The sequence below is a fragment of the Triturus cristatus genome, chromosome 7 (assembly GCF_964204655.1).
Source record: "Triturus cristatus chromosome 7, aTriCri1.1, whole genome shotgun sequence".
Classification (NCBI taxonomy): Eukaryota; Metazoa; Chordata; class Amphibia; order Caudata; family Salamandridae; genus Triturus; species Triturus cristatus.
Window position 1 is genome coordinate 1,628,556,394 of NC_140590.1, and position 25,123 is coordinate 1,628,581,516.

Below are 25,123 nucleotides of genomic sequence, written 5' to 3' on the forward strand. Positions count from 1 at the left end.
GGTGCAATCGTGGACATCAGAAGACACAGAAGGTGGCGGTCACTCTGAGTTGGAAAAGGTCTCCTATTTACATTTTAATTTGCTGAATAGCCCTAATTTTCTTCCCATCACAAGCAAGGTACCTAACACCATAATCTGTGATGGTTGATACATTGATCGATAACCTGCTAATGGGTTATGAAATGAGACCCATGATACACGCAGATCGTTAGGGCATGCTCACGGGCTAAGTCAACAACTTTAGAAGTAGATTGCAGAACAAAGACGCAAGCGTCTGCAAGGAAACAACACCAGCTTCATATATTACTTCTCCTTTATCGAAGAAAATGTAATTTCTCCTTCCTCTGTGATTCTTTGTTTACAGTTTACTTCTGCAGTCTAATTTATTTTCTAGGTCTAACTTAAAAGTGGCTGACAGTAACACCCATCAAAACAACATGCTGTGGTGGCAGTCACCTCAAGTGTGCATCCTCTGGGTATGGACATGCATCCTTGATAAAGACAGTGAGATACGTTTGTTGTGAAATCCCTGGTTTGGTGCACACCTAGATATATTTCCTAAGGCCAAGTGGATATTGCGTATCTCACCCCCTTCAGAGAGAAGGAAAACGGACGCATGCCGCTTACTGTTTTCTAAATTCAGAGTGTTAGGAGTCAGACAACCCTGACAGAGAAACTCTTTTTCTGCAGGTGTATTTGCGAACCCTCACTCCAGTCCATGGAAACAGTAGTCACACAGCTGTTGCATATTAAAGGGTTATTTATCATGTGAAATTAGTACATAAACCTTGTGTATCATAATGATGGAAATTATTATGGTAAACTCAGCAGTCATATTGTAGAGTCCTGGGTTCTCCAAGGTCTGTCCTGGAGGGCTGGACCTATGCCAGATTTTTAGGTTAAGTACATTTTTCTAAATGTGGATATGCTAAAAATCTGGCACAAATCCGGCCCTCCGGGACCGACATTGGAGAATCCTGATAGACAAACCAAAAGCATTTTACATCTCAAATCCCTACAACCTGCAAGGAATTGGTCTAATCCCTACCTAATACCTGTATCTATATATTAACAGCCTCAGAATTCTTCTATAACCTACATGATTAACTTTCTCTCTTACTAAAGTTTGTCAAACCATTCACCTAATCCTGCATACCTTAAACAGCTTTTGGGTCTGCAGTCAGATAATGGCCCTTCAGCATCTTCTGTTAAGCAATATGTCCTCATGCCCCTCACAAAGTCCTAAGTCTCTTTATGCCTTTCTTCCCAGTTATGCTGTATAGAGAGGGAGAGTTGTTGTACAGTCTTTCGTACCTGCATTGTACAGTGCCTTCTGAAGTCAACTTTGCTTCCTCCCACATTTACTCCGTGCAAGGCCAGGTGTCTTTGCACAGTGTCAAATCACATAGCTCTCTGGACAACAGAATGGAAGAATCCGTTGCACTGCGTTTTTGTGAGAGTTATTAATGTCAACCAGCTGCTAAAATAATATGGCTTTATCGCTCCCACTCTCAGCCATCCACACCATTCAAAGCATTAGTTACTTAGGCTCTTAGCTTTGCACATACACACTCTAAAGAGTTAGTCAGTCTGATATTTGCCAAAGAATGATGCCCGATTTGTATGTAAAGTTTGTGTTATCAAGAAAGTTTACTGCCCATAAGAGAAGCTAACTGATCTTTACTCATGGGCTAATGGTGGAAATGAATGCCTTAAAATGTGGCTAGTGGTTCATATCTGGTCCTGTTTTCATAGTCGTCAACATTGAAAAAGGGAGGTGGATCACAGTTTGTTAATGGGATTTGATTAGCTTTTATTCCAAGAGGCTAACGCCCAAGAAACCTTATTCTTAGCAAAGTAAGCACTCTTTGAAGCTTGTTAAAACTAAAACACATGTTGGGAAGCTTAAATTCCAACTAACATTTAATGCAAAATAGCAAGCAGCATAGGAAAAGAGTCAGACAATTTTCATTTCCACTGACCAGGGCTTTCACTAGAAAGGTCGGTTGAAACAGAACATGAGGAGAAGATATAATTCATACATACAATACTAGGATCATTATTCTCCTGAATTCCTGCTTCCACTTAACCTGGTTTGCAACCGAGGTTGCACTTTATAATATTTCAAATGTGCAAATGTACAACCTTGAGCTACATGGCTTCTGGGCCTACTTGAACCATGAAAATTAGCAAGCATATTCAATGCTACTTGAAGATTCAACCCACTGTAAAACATCCATATTTGATGATTTTTAGACATTGTTCTGCGCTTACCCATAGGCATATTCAATAATACTGTAATGCATAGGAGTATGAGAATGATACAAATGGGATTTAATTGTTTACACTTTTTTTAGGTCTCGCCTAGCGAATGCAGCACATGCGCTGCTTCGCCTTGGCGAGACTATTGTTGTGGGTTTTGCTAGCGAAGGGAGACAAACCATGTGCGCGCACGGACAGGCGATGTGCACGCGCATGGCGTCTCCTCTCTGTTGTCTCCTCTGAAGGGGGACAGGAGATGTGCACTCCATATGCATGATGTGCGCGCGCATGGCGTCTACTCTGAAGGGGAACAGGAGATGTGCACTCCGTACGCATGCACATCTTCTGTCCCCACATGAACACCGTGCGTGCATGGCGTGCTTTCACTTTTCCTAAGGCTGGATGAGTTTAGCCAGTTCACTAGAAAGAAAACATGACCACTCCTCGCACTTTCTCCTGTCACGAAATACAGTTCGCACATTGCTTCCATGCTCGCTACACCCTCCTCCCTCCCTCCAACCTAGCCGTCCCTGCCTCTTTTCCCCGCTGCACGTTTCTCCATGTTGTTAGGACATCATGTTTCTAGTTCTATTACATTCAGGGCAGAAGGGTGGGGGTCACCTGCCGGACAGGCAGGGAGCCCACTTCAAAGAGGGCAGGAGCCGAAGGACGGAGCGGGCAGGAGTGAACGGCCCAGCAGACCTCTGGAGCAGCTGCTGAAATGCGGGAGAGACGCGTTTCCTTCCTTTTAAGATGTACTTGCAGACGACGGTAGGTGAGCTAATGAGGCAGTGTCCCTAGAGTCCGGGGTAAACGCCCCTACGTGTAGCGGCCACTGGAAGTGTTGCCCAACAGCACTCCGGGCGCAGGCTTATTTGAGGCAGATGCTGTGTGTGAGCAACTGCGATATTTCTACTGCATGAAAGCTGCGGCACCTTTTATGTGCTTCTTCGTGGTTATTAGGGAAGGTATTACTTGTACAACACAAGTACAGTGCCACTGCTTGGGAACCCCCTGCTGTATATCAATCTATTCTTTATGTAGCGCTTCCTAGCTCTATTCAGCAGTTTGTAAGCGCTGTGTCACACAGACTCGCCCGGGGGTGCTGTGCACGCACTCGCAATTATACTTTCTTTACATTTCCCTCTTGAGTATGAGAGTGTGTTTTACTCACTGATGCGTTCCTCTATTTATGTACTTCTATGCCAGTTCCACTAGTGTGTAGTAGTGCATTGGGCTTGCGTTCGAAGGAGTGATGTCTGCTTTGGCACCAGATCAGATAATTCATTCCAGCGCCTAGATACAGTTTTTGTATTGCTGCGCTAGGTAAATGTTTTTTCCTTTTAGATTCATTTACTTTCACTGCAGTGTCTGGACAATGTGTGTGAGCGCTGATGGCGAGTGAGGTATTAACGTGCCACATGGTGATGAGCTGTCTGCTCCGATGGTGGGTGAAATGGCGATGGGAGCGCTTGGCTCTTAGCCTGGTGTCGGGTGAAGTCTGCTCTGGTTGTGCCGTAGCTGGGCTAGGACGGTCTCAGGGTACCGTCTGCGACGGTGTTTCTGATGTGAGGGTGGGTGAGATGTTATAGGCGCAGGATCAGAGAGCTTGGTGGGTTCTATAGCTGATAGCAAGTTGTGGACAGTGGACACTCTGGGGGGAAGGCTGATCGATAATCTCAGGTTGGGTTTCCCCTGTGCTGCAGCTGTGCAGAAATATTGAGTTTGCTGGGGTTGGTGCAGTGTGGGAGAGATGTGTGAACTCAGAGTGGGTGAGTTGCCCAAGGGAGTACTTTTGGTTTTTGTCCCTATCTGAGACGAAGATGCGTGAGTTCTTGATTGGATGAGGCTGGAGGTTAGAAAGGTAATACTCAAGCTGTTTCCACAGAGTGCTTGTTTTTAATGTGGGGGTGGACTTTTGAGTAAGGGAGTGACTCGCTCAACCGGGTGAACAGAGAGCTGCTGTGTGCCACACGGAGAAAGTGATTGGCATGACAGTTTATGATCAAATGTAATTTAATGTTCATTAGCAGCGCATTAGCCCTTTCAGGCAAAGACGGTCTGAGTCTGCCAGGGAGAAGATTATAGCACCTGTCACTTCAGAGACCGAGAATATTAATCAAATCTCGCAATTAGCCAATCAAAAAAACGTTGACATCAAAAATGTCATAACCCCTCCCCCCAAAATCTTTTTTTTAAAAGCATAAATTGCCAACAAATTGAGGCTTTGTATTTCAGAAAACACTAGACAAAATAAAGGGCACCCGACCAAGATCACGATGCTTGGACTTTTTTATTTATTTGGAAATTGGTCAGCAGCTGTAAGGTGTCTAAGTAGCCAAATGTAAGACCTTTGTGTCAGGCTGCCAGACCTCACCAAGAGGCTGATTTTAGCTTAGTCTAGTGCCCCCCCTCATCTGAAACCTGAGGGCAGTGCTGTGCCGCCTGCTCTGCTCTTATCTTCCTCATTTTTGTTTCGGGCCCCAGAGATCTGCTGTTTTGGTGGAGGGCACTCCATGCAGAAAAAATGTGTGTGTCAAAAGCAAACAACTTCGGGGAGCCAGTGTCCGTCGCCATGTAAATGGCGAGTCTTTTTGTTTTTACTTCAAAGCATGAAACGGGCACAATCTACTGGAGGATATGGAATCCATTGTTTTCCGTGAATCTTAATTTGAGAAGGATTGTAGAGGGTGTAATCTTCATTAAATCTGAAATGACACATCCGAAGGCACACAGCACTGTAAAGCCTTGCTGAGCTGGTAAATCATTGCGCTTTCCCTTTATGCATCTGTGGCCTGCTCCACTCCAAACGAAAACACACAGGTAAAACACATTGACATTCACAACGGCAATAGCTCCCACTCTCCCAAATGCGAGACCTATTGCATTGCAAATGCTTTTTCTCAACTTCCTGTCTAAGGCTGTCTTTCTTGTAATACCAGCTCCTTTTTATGCCATCAAAACTTTTGTGTCTTTTTCCTTTTAAAAATGTCCTCTTTTGGTTGAAGAGGGGGAAATTGAAGATGCTTCCTAAGTGGATGACATACAAAAAGGGAAGGAATTTACAGCTTTGGAAAGGTTAAACGTCATTGTCTGCGGTCAGGGCAGAGAGTTATTCAAGGTACCCTAATCAAACCACAAAGTCGGGTGTACCCATTGAAGTGGTCGAGTGCAGCCTCTCAAGCGTTCTTTACATGTTACAAGAATGCACTTTTAATCAGCCACAGGACATGGGAAACGTTTATCAGCAAAGTTTGCATCTTGTTTAAGGACCTAAATAAGCTTTATTGATGTACTGCGAATGAAGTACTATTCTGCTGAACCTTTAGAGCAGTTTTGGTTTGTGGTTTTATAGCGAGGCTGTCGTTATTTCTTTTATCACCCGGTTTTGGTACTTTTCTGTGCTAAAGTGGTGTTGCTGTGTTCTCATCCTGTACAGTAGCCTGTACTGGTAATTGCAGCCAGCCTTTTGTGTGATTCTGGAGGCAGGATCACCTAAAGAGAGTAGGATTGCTCTCTTGAGAAGTTGGAGAAGTCCTGGGTTTTCAATATTGGGGGGTTTCTATGTAAATCAGTATATTGAACACTTTCTGGACCTGCGAAAGAACAGAAGAGGGCTGAGATTAGCTTTGAAGGATTGGACCTGCTTCCTCTTGTATCCCAGACAAAGACTTGGATCCCAAGGGTCATATGGCTGACCTCCTCATCAACTTACAGGGTACCATAGGCCAAAAGAGGCTTTTTTTCCTGGAAGTACCCAGCTAACCAGTGGCAACTTGATCTGGCCTGTACCTTGCTGTTGGCTTCTGCCCGACACCCTGAGAGCCTCTGCATGCTCTTCCCTGATGTCCTGGTGGTCTTTAGAGTGTACTCCTTTATTTGTTTGGGCACCAGAAGAAAGTTTGGAAACTTTGCGCCTAGTGCTCCTTCTCTGTTGGCCTCACATCACACCTAGGTCCTTGGCTACTTCTTCCACAGGCTATCATTTGTGCTTTTTGGGGCTATTTCTACTTAGAATTTTTTTAGGTCTCGCCTGACCCAGCGGATGCGCTGGTCTGGCGAGACTTTTAGTGAGGGCTTAATAAATTGCTACCATGGCCGGCCTAGAGCTTGCGTGCATGTGCGCGCGCCGGGCTTGATCACTTTCACGGCCGCTTTGATGTTCTCCGTGAGCCAATGCTTGTCATACGCATTTCCGAGGCGTTTAACCGGGGTAAAGAATTCTTAGATGGACCTTTGTACAACGCACTTAAAGACTAAGACGGCGCGGAGCGCTCTGTGGTGCATGTTCCTAGTAGGAAGCTCGAGAGCTGCGTGCAGGAGCCAAGTTGGAGCGGAGTTCACGTAGGGTGCATTTCACTAGAGTGCGCTGCGAGATTGCTGGCATAAATAATGATCCGAGCCCTGCCAAGCGTTTCCTATTCTTTCCATTCTGTGGCTTTCTGGTTTCATTCTCTCACTCCCCTGACCAACACGGCACTTCCTTTTCTTTTTATTTATGCATATATTTAATTATGGAGTCTCATGGAGCTTTCTACCTGTCCGGGTTGTCCAATGCCTTCTAATCTCCATCGAGCATGACCTTTTTCCTGCGCACTGCCCAAAAATCTTCATTTCCGACACACTCTCGTGGTATGCCACTGTCTGTTTCTTTCCACAATTCTTTTCTTTCCACAATTCTTTTCTTGCTCTTACAGTTTCAGGTTTAGCTGAGCATGAGGTAAGGGAAACACTTTTTTCTTCCTGCTGCTTTGTGCTGGATGTGTTTGTGTCTTGCCTACCTTCACCCAATTCGGTTAGCAAAGCGTTGGCTTTGTCTAGAATAATGCAGTGATTTTATTTACTTTGCCAGCCATATTTTGTTGGAACTCCCTGCTTGGATTAATACATCTGAATTCCGAGTACAGATTTGATTTCTTTTGGAAACATATTTCATGCTTTGTGAGTCTGAATGGAGTGCGCACTTTGGCTTTTTACTCCGGACCGCTGTTGCCTACAGTATCTGTCTTTTTGCTGGGGGGCGGCTGGTGTATTAAACAGCCATGCATGCTTCAGTCCCAACCCTGTGGCGTGATCCCAAAGTGTGTTGTGTAAAAAAAACTTGAATGGAAACCAAAAAGTTTCATTATTATCATGGCTGCCTGTTTGTCCAGGAAATTCATAACATTAAAAGCAGTTGAATAAGACAAACGGAGCCCTTTTAAAAAAACAAACACGGCCTGTATTCTGGATTATGTTTTCATTACTGGAAGGCGCCTGCAATGTTTCTCAGTCGCTATGTGTACACCTGTTTCAAATAAAGCCATAAGGGTGCTCTAGAAATATAATGAATCCACCCATCCTCCCTGTATAATTCCTTTAGACCCACTCTTCCTTCCTTTTTTTCCTCTCTCTCCTTCCTATTCCCTCATTCCTCCCTTCCTTATTGGCCTCCTTAATCCCTCTTACTTTTCCTTTCTTCCTTCCTTCCTTTCTACCTTCCTTCGTTATTAACCCTCCCTCCTTTTCCCACTCATTACTTCAATCATCTCATCTCCCTTCCTCAATTCCTCCTTCCCTCCCTTCCTATTTACTTCCACTGTCCCTTCTGCCTATCTTAATCCTTTATCTTTCTTTATCATATATATCGTACACAATTCTCCCAGAAGTAGATCTTAATTTCTGTTTCACAAGGACGTGAGACCATTGTGGTTGAGTAAGGGAAATCAGTTTAATTAAAGACTCGCAACTGCATCTTAAAACATTTCACTATTGTATTAGGATTTATATATATATATATTCACTGAAAAAACCATAGGTTTCAGGGGTGTTATAGTTAGCTGGACTTTTCACTTCTACAAAACCATTGAAATTCCCCCGTTATAGTTAGTTCAGCTAACTATAACTCGCGCGCCCGCAATGCACTGCTGATGACGTCACATATTACATCACTCATGACATCACTGATGACATCACTGATGACCTCATCCAGTGAATGTGTGTTTTTCTGAAAATTAAATATGTTTTATATATGTATATCTCAAGGTCGATGGAAGAATAAATGGGTATATAAGTGTCTAAATGGATGATTTGTTTTTGAAAAATTGATTGTGTAACTGACTGATTAAGTGTATCATAGTGAATACATGGCTTAGTGAGTAATGTTTAAATATGTAAATATCTGTATCAGACTCTCACTTTGTGTATAAGTGGCTGCATGGGTTGGTGAGTAGCTACATGGGTGTCTATATAGGTTATTAGTTGGTTTTTTGAGTATCAGTCTGAGTGTCTGCATGGTTCGGTGGGGGGTATTACGTAGTGCATAGGTGCATGAATGAGTGACTCACTCTTTGTATGTGTTGAAGACAGCATGTGTGCAGGACTGTATGGGTGGATGAGTGTGTGTATGGGTGTGTTAGTGAGTGAATGACTGTCTCAATAGTGTCTTTATGAGTAACTACATATGTTTTAAACTAGTATATGTGACTATTGGTGTATATAAGTGAGTATATGTGAGAGTGAGAGATTGAAAGAGTTCCTGTATGAATAAGTATGTGTTTCTATAAGTGATTGTTTAAAAGACTAAGTATGTGTAAGTTTCCGTAGAAGTAAGTGTGGTGGTGTGTGTATAACTGTATATGCAAATAAATGTATGTTTGATGTGTGTGAGTAACTCTATGGATGAGTGGCATTGTGTAACAGATGTATAGGTGTATGAGTACATATGATGAGTGAATACATGTATGAGTGACTGTTCGTGAATGAGTGTATGTGGATCTTAGAATTACTGAAGAGGTTGTTGTAACGTATTGGTATGTCCATTGTTTTGAAAAGTTTAGTCTCTATTTTTGAATGTGTGTATCAAAGGTTATATTGGGGTGAGAGGAGGTCTGCCACTCTATCACAAGGATGATATCAGTGATGTCATGAGTGATGTCACTGACCATGTCATGAGTGATGTAATATGTGACGTCATCAGCAGTGCATTGCGGGCGCATGAGTTATAGTTAGCTGAACTAACTATAACGGGGGAATTTCAATGGTTTTGTATGAGTGAAAAGTCCAGCTAACTATAACGCCCCTGAAACCTATGTTTTTTTCAGTTAATTTCTAAGGTTTGTTAAATGCTAATTCCTAACTATAACGTGCCTGAAACCTATGGTTTTTTCTGTGAATTTCAAAGGTTTTTTAAATGCTAATTTCTAACTATGCCTACAGAGATAGGACATGTGAAGAAAGAAGAAAAAATGCACAGAAAGAAAAAAAAGAAGTGCAGAAAGAAGCAACAGAAGTCCTCAAAGACGAAGAAAAGTGCAGGAAGAAGGATAACGTGCAGAAAGAACAAAAAGAAGAGCAGAAAGAAGCCTTGTTGCAAAATCATCCTGTACCCTCAACTTTTTCAGACGGATACTGGTGGTAACTGAGTCTGACTAACCAGTCCTAGAGCCAGTGCTATGTTAAAAGACACTTAGAATACAGTGAAAACACCTACATACACTAGGGAACATTATGCGTTGGGGTCCCCCTGTGATTAGCATGACCTCCTCTGTAAGCCCCTAGTATATAATAGGGCAGGGGGATTAAAACTACCTCTTAAAACAGGCCACAGGCCGTTTTTGCACACGTTAACTCAGGCCCCATCCCCTCCCTTCACTACTGTGTAAACACGCCCTGTGTCCGTTTTTAGTTGGGAGATTAAGTTCATTTGAATCCTGAGGGTCCCTAGGGTCCAACTAGCCCACTAGGTACCTCCAGTAAGTGCCACAGAGCTGCGTTGCAGAGAGGTGTAATAAGTGGCACGGCCTGGACCACCTCTCTGCAATGCAGCTCAGTGGCACTTACTGGAAGCACTTGGTGGGCTAGTTAGCCCCCAGGGGTCCTCAGTATTGAAGGAAAATTATATCCCCAATTTAAAACGTGCCATAGTGCGTGTTTGCACACGTCACCTCAGGCCCCGTCCCCTCCCTTCACCACTGTGTAAACACGCCCTGTGTCCGTTTTTAGTTGGGAGATTAAGTTCATTTGAATCCTAAGGGTCCCTAGGGTCAAACTAGACCACTAGGTACCTCCAGTAAGCGCCACAGAGCTGCGTTGCAGAGAGATGTAAAAAGGGGCTTGGACTCAGAACACCTGTCTGCAGCGCAGCTCCCTGGTGCATACTGGAGATGCCTGTTGGGCTAGTTGGCCCTCAGGGACCCTCAGTATTGAAGAGGAATTAATTCCCCAACTTACAACTCGCCAGGGGGCGCGTTTGCAGAGTGCTGCAAGGAGGGGGCGTGGCCTCCGGCGCGATGCCAGTCTTTTTATTTATTTTAATTTTTTAAGAAGGGGGGCTGTGTGGTTCCCCTTCTTATTCTAATTTATTGGCCCTGATGACCCCATCCCCCAGGGCCTGTCTCCTAATTATATTTTTTTGACCCCAGTCCCCAGGGCCGGCCACTGTTTTTTATTATTTAAAAAAAAATATATATTTATAGACACACCTAGGACATGCTGGACAAACCGTACGTACCTATCACCATGACGATTTGCGTGATATTCATTAAAAGGCGACTATGCATACAATGAATCCACGTGGAATGTATTTACACCACTAGTGAAGCTCTGACATGTCTGATGCCCTACCGTGCCTAATCCCGGTAGACACCCTTGTCGTTTATTTATACAAACATGGGTAGCTATTGACGGGCACATTTAATACACATGCACACCAAGCCATTCAAAGGGGATTCGACAAAAATTCGACAAACTATGCAAGAAACCCCCCTCACGGTTAATAAAACACACATCCACTGCCGGATGTGTAATACTTTTTATTTTAGTCTCTGGAAAGGGGACGAACATCACTTGAGAGTCACAGCGCGCTCCTGGCAGAGCCCAATGCTGTGTTACACCCACCATTGCCTGCTGAGTGCCACACACCTCTGTGTTGTATTCCACTAGCTAGTGCATATGCTATGACACTCTCTAGCCCATGTGCACTGTAACACCACCCCTTGAATATGTCATGCCACACTTGTCTTCGTACGGGTTATATTGCCCCATCTAACGTGCCTTCCTCGATGCCTATGTTATAACGCACAGTGCTATGCCATACATATTACAATCTGGGATCCATGTCTTTGTCACAGTGCATATGCAACGTTGCACTCCCCAGCACATATTTTATATTACAACTTTAGAGACTAGTTAGGTTACACAACACTGCCCTGTGCATATTACACTCCAAGGCGCATATCACATAGCACGCGCTAGTGCCTGTGCTATCTCGCGCTCTCCAATGAATCTGTCATTGCGCACAATGTATTGCATATTATATTTCACGCCTGGTTCATCTTATATCACACTTTTTGGTGCATAGTGTATACCATACACTATATCTAGTTTTCATTTTCAATCGTGCTCTCAGGACTATGTTCTATATAACACTGTGTTCACCTACCCTTTTCACGGGCATTACATTTTGCGATAGGGGGTGGAGGGTCAGGGGGTGTTTCTGCCAAGTGAGCCCCGAGTCAGTCACAAACGTCCTCTTCTTCCTGAATAAAAGTGAGATTATGCTGCATACTTGTTCATATTTTAAGTAGTTCGCACAGACACACGTTTTAAAAACAATAAAGTTCCTAATACCCGCCTTCTCTGAACAGTTAGCTTGCTGCCCCATCCCCCTCCTCCCTATCCTCTGTTGTGTGAATCCATGGACTAGCCTCCTCCCTCCTGCCATGCATGGTCTGATGTGCTGCCACTGCCCTCAATTTAGTATGATGTACCAGTCCACTCCTGCTGCCCTCCATTGCCCAATTCTATGCCCCATCATTGACCTCCTGCTTAAACTCTGTGCTTAGCTTGCTGCCCCTATTCTCCTTCCCCCTGCCCTCCGATGTCTTTGTGCATGCCCCTGCTCCATCCTTTTTGCCCACCATGTTCCATGGACCTGCCACTCCTATCTACTCCGAGTGTTCTGTTGAGCTGCCACTCCCCTCCCACCTGCCTAGCATTGTCAGATGACTGTAACCTGTCCCTGCCACCTCCACCCTGCCTGTCCACATGCCATGCCCCTACCTCCTGTCCTACATGGTCCATTGTACTGCCACACCCTTCTGCCCTCCCTGAGGGAGATTTTGAAAAAAAACTGGGGTATTGGACATTTCCTGGCTGAATCGGGTCTGTTGGCATGTATGGTTGTACTACCATTGCCTCTTCCTTCTGACCACAATGGTCTATTACATTGCCACACCTCTCTTGCAAGTCCTGTATTGTTGGTTTGTTGCCCCTGCCCCCCTTTCCACTGCCCTCCATAGTCTGTTGTGCTGCCACGGCCCTTCCTGCCTGCTCAGTGTGGTTAAATTGTTGCCTTTGCACCCTCCTACCTGCCTTCAATTTTCAGAGTCCGTGCCCCTGGCCTCTGCCTCTCAACAGTATCCTAATGAACAACTAGATTGCTAACATTCTATATTTATTACAAAAGTGTGGAACGCCTGACGTCATCTTGATGTAATCAAAACTGTAATACCTAGAGCATTTCCTTTAGAAATTACATATATGAGAGGGTCTTATTGGCATCAAAATTAAGGTTAGTGCTCTAAAAGACTAAAATAAGGACATATTTTCTGAGTTTTCAAATAGCGAGAAAGCACTTTTAAATTATTTGTTACCTTTGTTTTTTTATCCAGTTGACCACTTGATTAAATGTTGCACTTAGGGGAGAGGATGTGGTGTTACTTCCAGAACTGCAGACTTTGTAACTGGGGAACCAGGTTGGAGTTTCTGCTTCACCTCGACATTCTGTGATTCTGGTCAAATCACTTAGTCTCCCCATGTCTACAACCAAAATGAATTTGTTCTTGTGTGATGTAACCAATGCTCATGTAAAGCACTCCAATACCTGACAAGTCTGCACTATATAACACTGCAAAAACACAAAATAATAAGTGTTTTGCACACTTCTGTCATTGGGCTATATTTGGGCTACATCTGGGTGATTTTGGGCTACATTTGGGCTCTTTTGTCTCCGGTGGCCATCTTGGGTGATTTATTTGTTATGAAGTTTCCTAATTTTCTCATGTACTGCAGTCTCCTCAGTAGGAAATGCTTTCAGTTTTTTACTTTGATTCCATCATGAAGGTATTCAGATATGTCACACATTTGCCATAAATTCTGAATGTTAGCACTCTAGTTGCTCATTAGATCACTGTAGTAAAACTACTGTTCACCATGGAAGACTGCTCCTGGTATTAAAAGTGCATGTTTCAGTCTGCATGTCACAATTTTTTTATGAAATAGAAGAGGATTTGAGAAGTCACTCAAAATGTGCCCTCATTTTCTTTCTTCAGCTTTAATCCTAATTTCTATGGCAAAATGAACCCCCTCATTGTGTTCCTTTTTAAATTAAATGTTTTAAGTGTTACCAGTTTATTCCAATCAAGATGGCTTCAGGTGTGCCATACTTTTGTCATAATGAAGACAGTAAGCGCTCTAGTTGTTTTTAAGAACACTCAGGGACATTCTGTCATTGGGCTATACTTGGGCTACATCTGGGTGATATTTGGGCTACATTTGGGCTCTTTTGTCTCTGGTGGCCGTCTTGGCAGACTTATTTGTTATGAAGTTTCCTAATTTCCTCATTTACTGCAGTCTCCTCAGTAGGAAATACTTTCAGTTTTTTACTTTCATTCCAAAGGCATTCAGATGTGTCACACATTTGCCATAAATTCAGAATGGTACTCTTTTTGCTCATTAGATCACTGTAGTAAAGCTACTGCTCACCAGGGAAAACTGCTGCTGGTATTGAAAGTGCATGTTTCAGTCTGCATGTCAGAATTTTTTAATGAAATAGAAGATGATTTGAGAAGTCACTCAAAATGTGCCCTAATTTTTCTTTCTGCAGCACTAATCATACTTTTTATGGAAAAATGAACCCCCTCATTTTGTTCCTTTTTAAATTAAATGTTTTAAGAGTTACCACTTTAATCCAAGCAAGATGGCTTCAGGTGTGCCATACGTTTATCATAAGTAGGACTGTTAGCGCTCTAGTTGTTCTTTGGAACACTCTGGGAAGCTGCAGTAGAACACAGAGGAATCAACTGACCGTCTCTGCCCTTGTTGGATGTACATGTTTTACTGAGAATGTCAGACTTCATTCTCACATGACTGAGAAAGATAATGTGAATTTACAGAAAATAAGCTCTCAGTTTAGCTTATAGATCACCTTCCAAACCTCTGTGGGAAAAGCATGAGAAAATATTTTTCTCTCAATCATGAAATCCCAGCAGAAGGCTTTTTCACATGGTGAAATCACCTTAGAACATACCACAATTCCTAAAATGAGTATGGTACCATCAACAAATGATTTATAATGTAACTAAAGTCTTAAAACCTTCTATTAACTGCAATGCTTTTTAATGAGGTGCTATCATGTATATTGGTCCCAAGATGGCTGCCAACACTTCTTGGATGAAGTGCTGACAGCCAATCAGATCTCAGGATGAGATGTGTGGTTAGGCTCCGCCCACATATATATATGATTTTACTTTTGATTTTCTCAGGAACTACTGAACAGATTGACACCAGACCTGCAAAAGGCACATCCCTGACCTGAGCACTACCTCTCTGCCAAATTTCAAGTAATTCTGTTCAGCCGTTCGGGCTGTACCTTGGACTAAAGGTCCCTATGGAAAATTGCATGGGGAAAACGCGTTTTGGGACCCCCCTTTTTTCTCAGCCCCCGCTTGACGAATCCCCCCGAGACTTTCAGGGTAGGAGCGGAGCGCCCCACCTATTTTGAAAATTTCGCGAGGGTTCGTCAACCGGCGCCAAAGTTATTCCAAATAGAATGTTGCGGATTTCCTATGGTAACACGGTCCTAACTATAACTATCTACTGGCGACCGCCAGTAGATTATATATATATATATATATATATATATATATATATATATATATATATATATATATATATTATGGTTGCTTTTGATGTTTAAAAGCAAATATGCATTCACATTTGTTGCAGAATCTGGAGAGAAAAAAAACAAGTTTCACTTTTTAAAGTAGTGTTATATTGCTTTATAAGACTGCTTCTAGGCCTCCACTCACCTGCTCATTTTCAAGCACACACTCGTGCTTGTGGCGGCATCCACCTTGCGGGAGCACAGTGCTTGAAAATTAGCAGACTGAGCACGCACGTGCCACTCCCGGGCTCACCTCCTGCTCCCCCTCTCTCTCGCTCCACTGTTCTAACCGGTTTTAGGTTTAGTGCACCTCCCCCTAACTTTTCATGGGGGGGCGGGGTAGTCTATGGGAATGCAGAGCGACTGTAGCTTCGGCACATAGCGGAAAGGAAGGAGACAAACAAGTCCGCTCTTGTGGGAGGCTCTGAGCACTTTCTCCCGCCCCTGATCCTCACTAACCCCCCCCCCCCCCCCACTCCCTCCCCCTCTTTCCTCCATGCAAAGCTCCCTTAGGTTTGCATCTGTCAGACACTGCTGCTATGACAAATGCTACTGACCGCGGCCACCCCGCGTAAGGAGCTGCCTAATTTCATCAGATGGGAAAGCAACCCGGATAGGTTCGGACTCGCGGCCGTGACACAGCCTGCGGCCCGTATCACCAGTGGATTATGTGTTAAAACACGTAGCGCAACATAACACCACATTATATGCGCATGACATCTTTGCAAAGAATGGACGTACAGATGATGTCGCTGGATCATAACAATCACATAAATTAAGTGGATGCATGAATTTGTTTTCTACTGCACTATGGGCCAAGTAGAAAGAAATGTAGTTACCCCAGATCGTATTGCGCTTTATTTATCGTATTACGCTTAAGACCCCTTTGTGCATCGTTGTCTGTTTTCTATGTTCATGTGCACCACCATTTACATTATTCTGTGCACCTTGGTTCTACTCAAAACTGCTGTGCTGCGTCTGTGTTTATGGAATGTTCCAGTTTTTAGTTTTTAAACTGTTGGAGCCCTAAGCAATGTGCACAGAACAGAAGTTGTAACAAGCATTGGTCTCGCCTTTGGATCCTGCTGCATAACTAAATACTTATAAGGTCCCAAAGGCGAGACCTATTGGCTATGCCAATGCTTGTTTAAGTCATATCTCTGGTTCTACTTATCTGATTTTTGTCATTTTGATTTCAATTTGTTAATGACATTTTTTTCTTTTTTAATTCGGTGTAGGATTTTTATTGCATGGGTTTTAGTTTTATTACTGTTTTGATACTGCATAAATACTTAAACATATTGCCTTAAATTAAGCCTGTCTGCTCTGTGCTATGGCTACCAACTAGCTGAGCTCAGGTTCATTTAGTGGCTTCAAGCATTCACCCTGACAAGAGTTGATTATTCCTGGAGGTGGGCAGTCTACCACCCCAGATAATAATCCAGTTTCTTAGAGTGCTCAGATGACTAGGAAGGTTGAGTTACTATTGCTGATATTTAAGTTCATGACACAGGTTGTGTGAAATTGTGCAATTATTTAGCAAATTACATAATCATCTCACAGAATTATGCTTTTGAAACAGTATGTTGTTGGTAGGCGTCTTCAGTGACTTGTTCATGCAAGTGCACGCTTTTCATTTAAAAACAAAAAGTTTTGCTATATACTGGCAGAAGAACTGGTTCAAGTAGAAAATGTCTCTCAGCTGGATATTTTCTGGGCAAAAGAACCATAAGCATTCAAAAAAACTTTTGGGAAAAGCTCAGTGTGAAATTTCCTAAATTTCACATAATGCAAAGTTTGGAAATTACTCAGATTTCACCTGTGTAGTTAAAATTGCTTTACGTAGTTAAAATATCTTCCAGGCCGCCTCGTGCCCTTCTGGTCACTGCAGATAACCAGTGGCGAGCGGTACTTCAGAGTCATTTGTTCTGGTAATGGTTGGAGAATTGTAATCCTGAACCTTTATCAACATGCTCATAAACTCCAGCTGCCTTTCACAGTTCTTTAAACTGAGGGATCTCTCATGTTGCTGTGAAACCCATGGGCCATGCAGCATGGCTTTGTAAAGACTGGGCTCTGCCTTTATCAAATTTATGCACATTGCAGGAATCCTCTTTAAATGTAACACATTATCTGTGAATGCCTCTACTTGAGGGATCTGAGTTGCTGAGGTTCTTATAATGTATCAGGTGTAGGTTACTTCAAGTTCCTTTTGCTCAGCTGTTCTGTGACCTGTGAAACTATTTTAGTCCCTCAACTAGGTGTGAAAAAGATCTATTTTGCATCTTTTTCTAATGATTGAATAAATGCTTAGCATAAACTAACCATCTACTCCAGAACTTGTTTGTGATGCATTGACCCCCCCTGTTGTAAAGCTCTGACAGTCACTCTCTGCCGTGCAGCTGATCTGTAGATTGATGCAAGACTTTGGAGACCTGCGCTTTTCACGTGTAGTCATTCGTTACCTAATTATTGTACCACACACTGTCCCATTCTGAATGAATACCTAGTCTTCATTTTACTACATGGCTCACTATAAATATTTACTAATGTACTCTTTATACGTCAAGCACTTTGAGTGCAATTCTTGCACATGGTAAAGATGTTCCTGTCGGCAGCTCACATAACTTCCTTCTGGAAGACAATTGGCATAACCCTCTGCCATTTCACATATGTCGGAGTGGCCTGCAGTACTCCTTGGTAGTTCAGTATCCTCATTTGAGTGTGTGTTTTTCTTGTGTTTCTGATAGGTGGAAGAGGAGATCTCCACGTTGCGCCAGGTGCTAGCAGCTAAAGAGAGGCACGCCTGGGACCTGAAGAAGAAGCTGGGTCAGACGCCTCTTAACCAACTGAAGCAGAACTTCACCAAGGGTCTTCATGATGTGCAGATGTCCAATGCGTGGGTCTTATATTCTGAGCCGCTGTTTTATGTGCTTAAAAACGTTCAAATGTATAGGGCAACAGATGTTCAAATGCCACAGGTTATTCCCACCATGCTGTGATTTGCCAGTTGAGTTTAGGGTATGTCAGTCAATAGTAGGTCATGCCCTGCTTGCGCGCGTGCTACCAAACGCACTCTTGTCTAACCACAGCAAGGAACTTGAGAGCAAGCCTCTGGCATTGAGCTCCTTTACTGATTTTACTGATTTTCAAGGGCATGTTGACTGCTTGAAGTATAAAGGTTACTAATCTGAGGGTAGTGGCTGAGGAAGACCAGTCATGTAGTAACGCTTTTGGTTTTGCTACAAGTGGTGCTTTTCTTCACCATTTAGCATGAACCCGCATTCCTCTATCACTTACAAAGTCTCCATGTCAATAGGAAAATAATGTTCCACAGATGGCAATCTATATTGAAAGAGGATACTTAACTGACTATTATTGCTCAATTGTTTTTAAATATACTAACCGATTTATTTTTTTTAAAAAAAATTTCTGTGGACATATTTTATTGTCTGAGAAACCACGAATTGGGGGGGAAATGTTCAAGTCTCAGTCATGAATCGCAAGTGTTTTGTTTTTACGTGTAATGCTTAATTTCAACTGTGCTCACTTGTAAAACAATTGTGCTGACAGCAGTTTAGGTGGTGCATGTCCTCATATTTTAGTCTGCCATATACTTTGTGACAAAAGTTCCTGCAGGCCCTGATCTCCTGCTGAGCTGACATCGCAGATTACCCACCGTGCATCAGAGAACTACTTAACATGTTGCTGAGCAGAGGTTCTTTTGACTTCCTGCTTCCGAGAATTATGAATGAAAATGAAATGCACATACGTCATCAGATTTATTTTTAAATAAATGAAACGTCCGATCAGTAGTAATCTTTTAATTACTCTTTTACTCACTTTCATGCCCAGTCTACTGAGCTGATATTCACTGACTTTTGACTTTACTTTCATCTTAGCAAGAGTGACATTGATGGAGTTTACTTTAAGCAGAGTATTCTTAAATGGTTACCTTGTCTGGTTCTCTTCTCAACATTGTTTTCAGTGGCAAGTCATTTCATGTTAACACTTTTCTTTCTAGCTATGTGAAAACGTCAGAGACCCTGGGGGCGTGGAATGAGAAAGTAACACAATCTGATGCGTGAGTTCTACAGCCGCCCGGCTTGGTATCCTTGTAGAGTGCAAGCGAGCTGCTATCTGGACTGTGGCTGCAGAATAGCAGGAGTTTTACTTTTTGCTTAATACTAACCGCACGTGCAATAACCAAACTAAACACACAGACTTATTCAGTCAGTAATGAGGGAGTCTCAGGCTAAGCTTTTCTGCCCGTTACTCTTGTGCCTGAGATATCAAGACTTCCTACTGCATTTTGGTTTTAGGAAGTTTCTTATATTAATTTCCCTACTGCACCTTTAGCTGAGGCGATTTTCTTTGACATTATTTTGACATGCTTTCATGGTGGTGAGCAGGAAAGAGTCAGACTCTAGCTCACCTTCTTAATCTTCCAGTATTTGGTGTTTGAATCCATTGTCTCTGCCACAACCAGAATAAGTGCCAAATTTTGCGTGCTATGGACTGTGGGTGCAGTCAGAGGAGAAAGTCTGTACATAGTTTCTGGCAGAAGGAACCAAGCCTAAAAGGTTGCCTCAGTCTGCATTGCACACTGGTCTCCATCTCCTATGTTTACTTCCATCTTGCTTCCCCTACAGCACCCATTACCAGTAGGTGGGTTGTAAGTAAGTAAATTTAGGACCTTCACTGTCAAGTACCTGTAGTGCATTGCGCTCAGGGGTGAGACACGAAGGGCAGTAACTCCTGTGTCTGCCACCCTTTAGTGCAGTTCCTAACACACTGCCATCACCTTCCAGTGGTGGAGCAGGCACAATTCCATCATTGCAGCGATAAAGGCAAGAGAATTCATTTGATACTGCATGAGACTGTTCAGAGGGAAAGAATTGTTTGCCTGTGACTTGCGCTACCGTAATTAAGGCATGTTTTTAGTGTATATTGGTTCCTTTTTTTCTCTTGGGAAGAGGGTGGAATATGGGCTGCAGCTTTTTCATAGACCCACCTTGTGTGTGTTTGGTGATGTTTGGCTTCCATTTGAGCTAGGCCTGGTACAGTTTCTCTTTGTATATGCAGTGCACTATAAAACATGAAAGGTACTAGCATTGTACCTGGATGCTTTCAAGGTGTGTTCATCCAGGAACTGTTAGAGAGACAGGAATTTGTGTGATATACGTTTTGTCCGGCACTGATTAAAGGTTGACAGACTATGCAGCAGCTGGAATGCGATTGTAGTTGCAATAGGTTGTCTGTGGTGGAAGAGAGGTTGTTAGAGTTACAGCTTAATTCTGTGAATGTTAACTTCTATTAGTGGCTTTGTTGCACTCTTGTTGTCAGATCCTTGCTGTGTAGGCGAGAAAGAGGACTTTGAGCTGAATCCAGTGTTTTAGCATAACGTTATCAGTAAAGCCTGTACCTCCTCATATTTTTAACTTGAGGTGAAATTCTTTCCTTTGTGCAGAATGTATTTGTCTAGTTCCTTCGAACAGAAGTGGTAGTTTAGAAACATGACAGTCTTGCCTGCCTCCTTCCTGACTTACTCACTACAGCTCGGTTTCTCCTTCTCCCACGTGAGTTTTGTGTTTTGTTCAGTGTGAAAGAAAGTTGCACGTCTTTAAGGGACTTGGAGATGGAGTGAGCCAAAATGACTTCCCATGTTTCATTCTTCAAGTGTTTCTTTAAATTTGTAGTTTTGCATCTTTTGATTTTACAGTCTTCATTTGTGGTCGAGATAAACTGATTAAAATTAAGAAGCCGATTTCTCCAGAACCCCACCATTTGAATAGGGACTATTTGCATTATGGATATTTTTATTTGAAGTTCTTTTTGGGCACACTGGTTCCTTCTGTACCATCTCTGCAGGTGTCCAATGTGGACCAGGACAGCCCTGTTTAGGGTCTTGAGGCTCGCATGTGTGCGATGAACAGAGTAATTACCTTTATAGATGTGTAGTACAAACCATTTCAGTTAGGTGCATGGCAACGTGGAGCCTGATTTACTAACCTGTTTTGTGGACGCATACAGTGTTTGCGCCCGCAAAATAAGGTTTTCTTTTACATGAATACCATTTCATGAGTCTCTAAACTTTTACAGACTCCTAAAATGGAATTCCGAATGGTTACCGAATCGCAATTTGTAAGGGCGTGTTTCCTTCCAAATTGGGATTAGGTCACAAAAACCAATACAATACATGGTAGGGACACTGTATCATAACTGCAGAGAGAGATAGCATATATACGTAACAATCACAGAATTAAGAAGTTATGTTCATAGTAGGCTGATCTCGTGTGTATATATATATATATATATATATATATATATATATATATATATATATCTCCACCAAAAAGAAACCCAACATTTGAAGGCCTCACACCGGCGTGACTTGTATAACTAATTTATTCGCAGGCAGCATTCCAACAAGTCTCGTACAGCACAGCTCAGTAAAAACAGCCACCAATTCGTCAAACGTTTCAGGCATCATCGCCCTTGCTCACTGACACGGCTGAATGTGGAAAAAGCAGCACATCTTGCTTTGTTAAATATGCTGATGATGTCCCGCCCATCGGGCGTTATCGCAAAGTGCATTATGGTTCTTGAAGTTTAAATCACAGTATTTTCATTTCAAGTGCCGCTCAACCAACTCTTTCTTAAAGTTTTTAAAGACCACAGTGGGTCGCTGGGCAACTTACGAAGCTGTTGGAATGCTGACTTTTGCCTGACGAAACGTAGCACGTCGTTCCACCTGTGCTTCTTTTTGGTGGATTTATTACGGCCTGCGCCAGGTCGGGAAGGCCCCCCACCCCGCGGAAGAGCGTGTCCAGTGCTGTTACTAAAGCGGCACAGGTGGAACGACGTGCTACGTTTCGTCAGGCAAAAGTCAGCATTCCCACAGCTTCGTAAGTTGCCCAGCGACCCACTGTGGTCTTTAAAAACTTTAAGAAAGAGTTGGTTGAGCGGCACTCGAAATGAAAATACTTATATATATATATATATAGGGGAAAGAAAGGTTACAGGGACGTTGTAGTTAGGCTCAAATTTCACTAGTACAAAACCAGTGAAATTTAGCAGTTATAGTTACCTGAGCTAACTATAACTTACGCCCCCGCGATGCACTGCTTATGACTTTACATACTACATCGCTGATAACAAGGTCAGTGACATTATCCATTGAGTGTTAGTATTTTCTAAGAGTTTGATTGTTAAAAATATATACTAAGATACTACAAAAGTTAAATTGGTATACTAGGTGTACTACTAATGAGTGATACTACTTCTAACATAGATTTTCTGAGTGGCTGTGTATCCGTGTTTGTGTGACTGTTAGGGTGTGTGAGTGGCTGTATGGGTGAGTGTGTGAGTGGCTATATGGATGACTGAGTGGTTGTGTGAGTACTTGTATGGGTCTGTGAATGGGTCTGTGAATAGGTATGTGAGTGGTTGTGTGGGTATGTGAGTGGGTGTACGAGAGGTTGTGTAGGGGTTTGAGTGGGTGTGTGAGTGGTTCTGTGGATGATGTCATTTGAGATGTCATCTGTGATGTCACTGACCATGTCTGAGTAATGTAATTTGTGAGGTCATAAACAGTACATTGCGGGGTCGTAAGTTATATTTAGCTACGGTAACTATAACTGCTGAATTTCACTGGTTTTGTGTGAGTGGAATTTGAGCTTAAATATCATGCCCCATTAACTTTTATTTTCTAAGTATAACGTCACTGTAATCTTTGTGGGTTTTTTTAAAGTAAATTTCTATGTTTTAATTTTTTTTAATTTCCTAACTGTAACCACTAACCTTTGACAGTGAGTGCATGAGTGGCTGCGTGAGTGTCTGAGTGGGTGGATGTGTCTAAGTGGGTCTGAGTCCGTGCATGAGTCTGAGTGAGTCTGGGTGAGCCTTAGTAGGCCGTTGACTGGCTATAATAGTGGGTCTGTGAGTGGGTGCGTGACTGTCATTGCAGGACTGTGTCATTTGATCTGTGAGTGAGTGTCATTGGGTCTGTGAGTGGGTGTGTGAGTGTCTGACTGCTCTCTGTTTTGCCTTTCCTGCTAATTTTTCTACCCTCTGTTTTTGCCTTTTCTGCTCATTTTGTTGCCCTCTGTTTTTCCTTTTCTGCTTGTTATATTTGGCCTTTTTTTTTTTTTTTCCCAGCGCCCACCATAATTTATCGGGGGAGGGGGCCCGAGAGGCCTCCCTCCCAGGGCCGAAATGCCTCCCTCCCCAGGCCAATTTAAGCCCTGGTGATCCCATCCCCCGGGGCCCGTCTGAAATTTAGTGGGGGGCAGGGACGGCATTGGGGTGGTGCGACTGGTGAAGCTGCACCCAACGCTGAGTTTGGGGGTGATGCTGTGGGGTTAAGAGACAAGTTGTCGGTTTAAAAGTACCCGCTGCAGAATTCCTTGTGTCCACCAGATTTCAGGCAACAATAAAAATGTCAAAATAATGCTGGTGATTAATGTTCCTGCTGACACAAGATCAGCGTTTTGTCTAGTGCTAGTTTCCATTCATGATAAAGTAGCTCAGATGGTTAATATGCCTGCAGCAAAGAACGTTTACCAGGCAGATCACAATTTTTGTGTGGCTAGCTCAGTGGGTTACTGCTTAGAAGGGAGAGAATTATCGCATCGGGCGCCAACAGCGCTAAGGCCGGCCCTAATGGCACGCGGCCCCTCCCTTGTCCGATTTCACCCCGGGGACCCCATCCCCCTGGCCTTAATGCAGTGGGGTCCTGGGGACCAGTCATGTGTCTCTGGGTGTCCTGGTACTAGCCAAGGCACCCAGTGTGCATGATGGGGACCGTGGGGGCAGCCTCAAGGCACCCGCAGTACCAACTGGCTCCCTGACTCCTGCGGGAGCCAGCATTCCCGCTGCACACAGGAGGCTGCTGGAAATACAGTTCCCTCTGTGCAGGAGCAATAATTTAATCTCTTTTTCTGCCCACATGTCTGCGGGCAGGGAAAGAGATTAAACCTCCGCTTCCAGAGGGCGGAACCCTCAGCTCCCGCCAATCAAAACCAAACAGCTATGTCCTGAGGGTGAGTACCCTGGGACATAGCAGGGGCGGGGGGGACCCCCGGGTTGGGGTGGTGGTCTCCGGGGCTGGCAAAAGCCTAAGGGGGGGGGGGGGGAAAATCAGTGTAGCCCCCTCCTATATTCCGTCTAATTCGCAAATTTCGCTGCAATATTTGTGTCTGAAAAATGCTTTTTTGCAAGACCAAGGCTTGAGGCTCATTTTATTTTTTTCCTCTGTTTTTTTTTGGGGGGGTTTTGGCTGAAGCACGAGCTCGTCATTATTCACGAAGACTTTGCGATCCCAGATAAACAAATTTAAATTTCCCAAAGTACTGAACGGATTTGCCCCAAATTACAAAAAGCGTAATCTGCGGACCAAAAGCTACCTTTCTGCCATATTTTGTGTAATTCCGTTCAGCAGTTGGGGGTAAAGAGGCTATGGGAACACACTTTTAAAACATTTTTTTTTTTTACCTCCACGCCCCTTTTTTTTAGCCCCTATTTTTGGGGGGGGGGGGTGTATGTATATATGTGAATCTGTGTGTGTATGTATGTATGTATGTGTGTGTGTGTGTGTGTATATATATATATATATATATATATATATATATATATATATATATATATATATATATATATATATTAGTTTTTTGACTTGTCTATATCTTGGTTTGATTTATATTTTCCTGGTATTAAACCTCATGCATTCCACCTAAGTCTAAAATAGATTTTTTTAGTATTATTGTAGCTATACAAGGTTAAGTTTCGTAGTCTCAACGGAGTGGTTGACTTGGAATGGCTCCCAGATATCTTTTGATCTGGATTTCTTAGCCATAAGTATATTAGAAATATAGAACATATTATTACAATGCTTTCTTTCCTTAATCCAGTCTGTGATGTGTGGCAAGGTCCCTC

The 25,123-nt window shown here is 43.1% G+C and overlaps 1 protein-coding gene across 29 annotated transcripts in view; it reads left to right on the plus strand.

The window, feature by feature from the left end:
* The window catches only part of TPD52L2 (TPD52 like 2), a 167,454-nt gene that overhangs the window by 64,027 nt on the left and 78,304 nt on the right, over positions 1-25,123 (plus strand). For 22 of the 29 annotated variants that reach the window (XM_085619620.1, XM_085619621.1, XM_085619622.1 and 19 more), the window contains exons 3-4: positions 17,938-18,086; positions 19,212-19,271. In XM_085619620.1, the coding sequence (XP_085475746.1) occupies positions 17,938-18,086; positions 19,212-19,271 (209 nt within the window). The remainder of the gene's footprint in view (positions 1-17,937; positions 18,087-19,211; positions 19,272-25,123) is intronic. The other 7 variants (XM_085619628.1, XM_085619641.1, XM_085619646.1 and 4 more) reach the window with 1 other exon arrangement.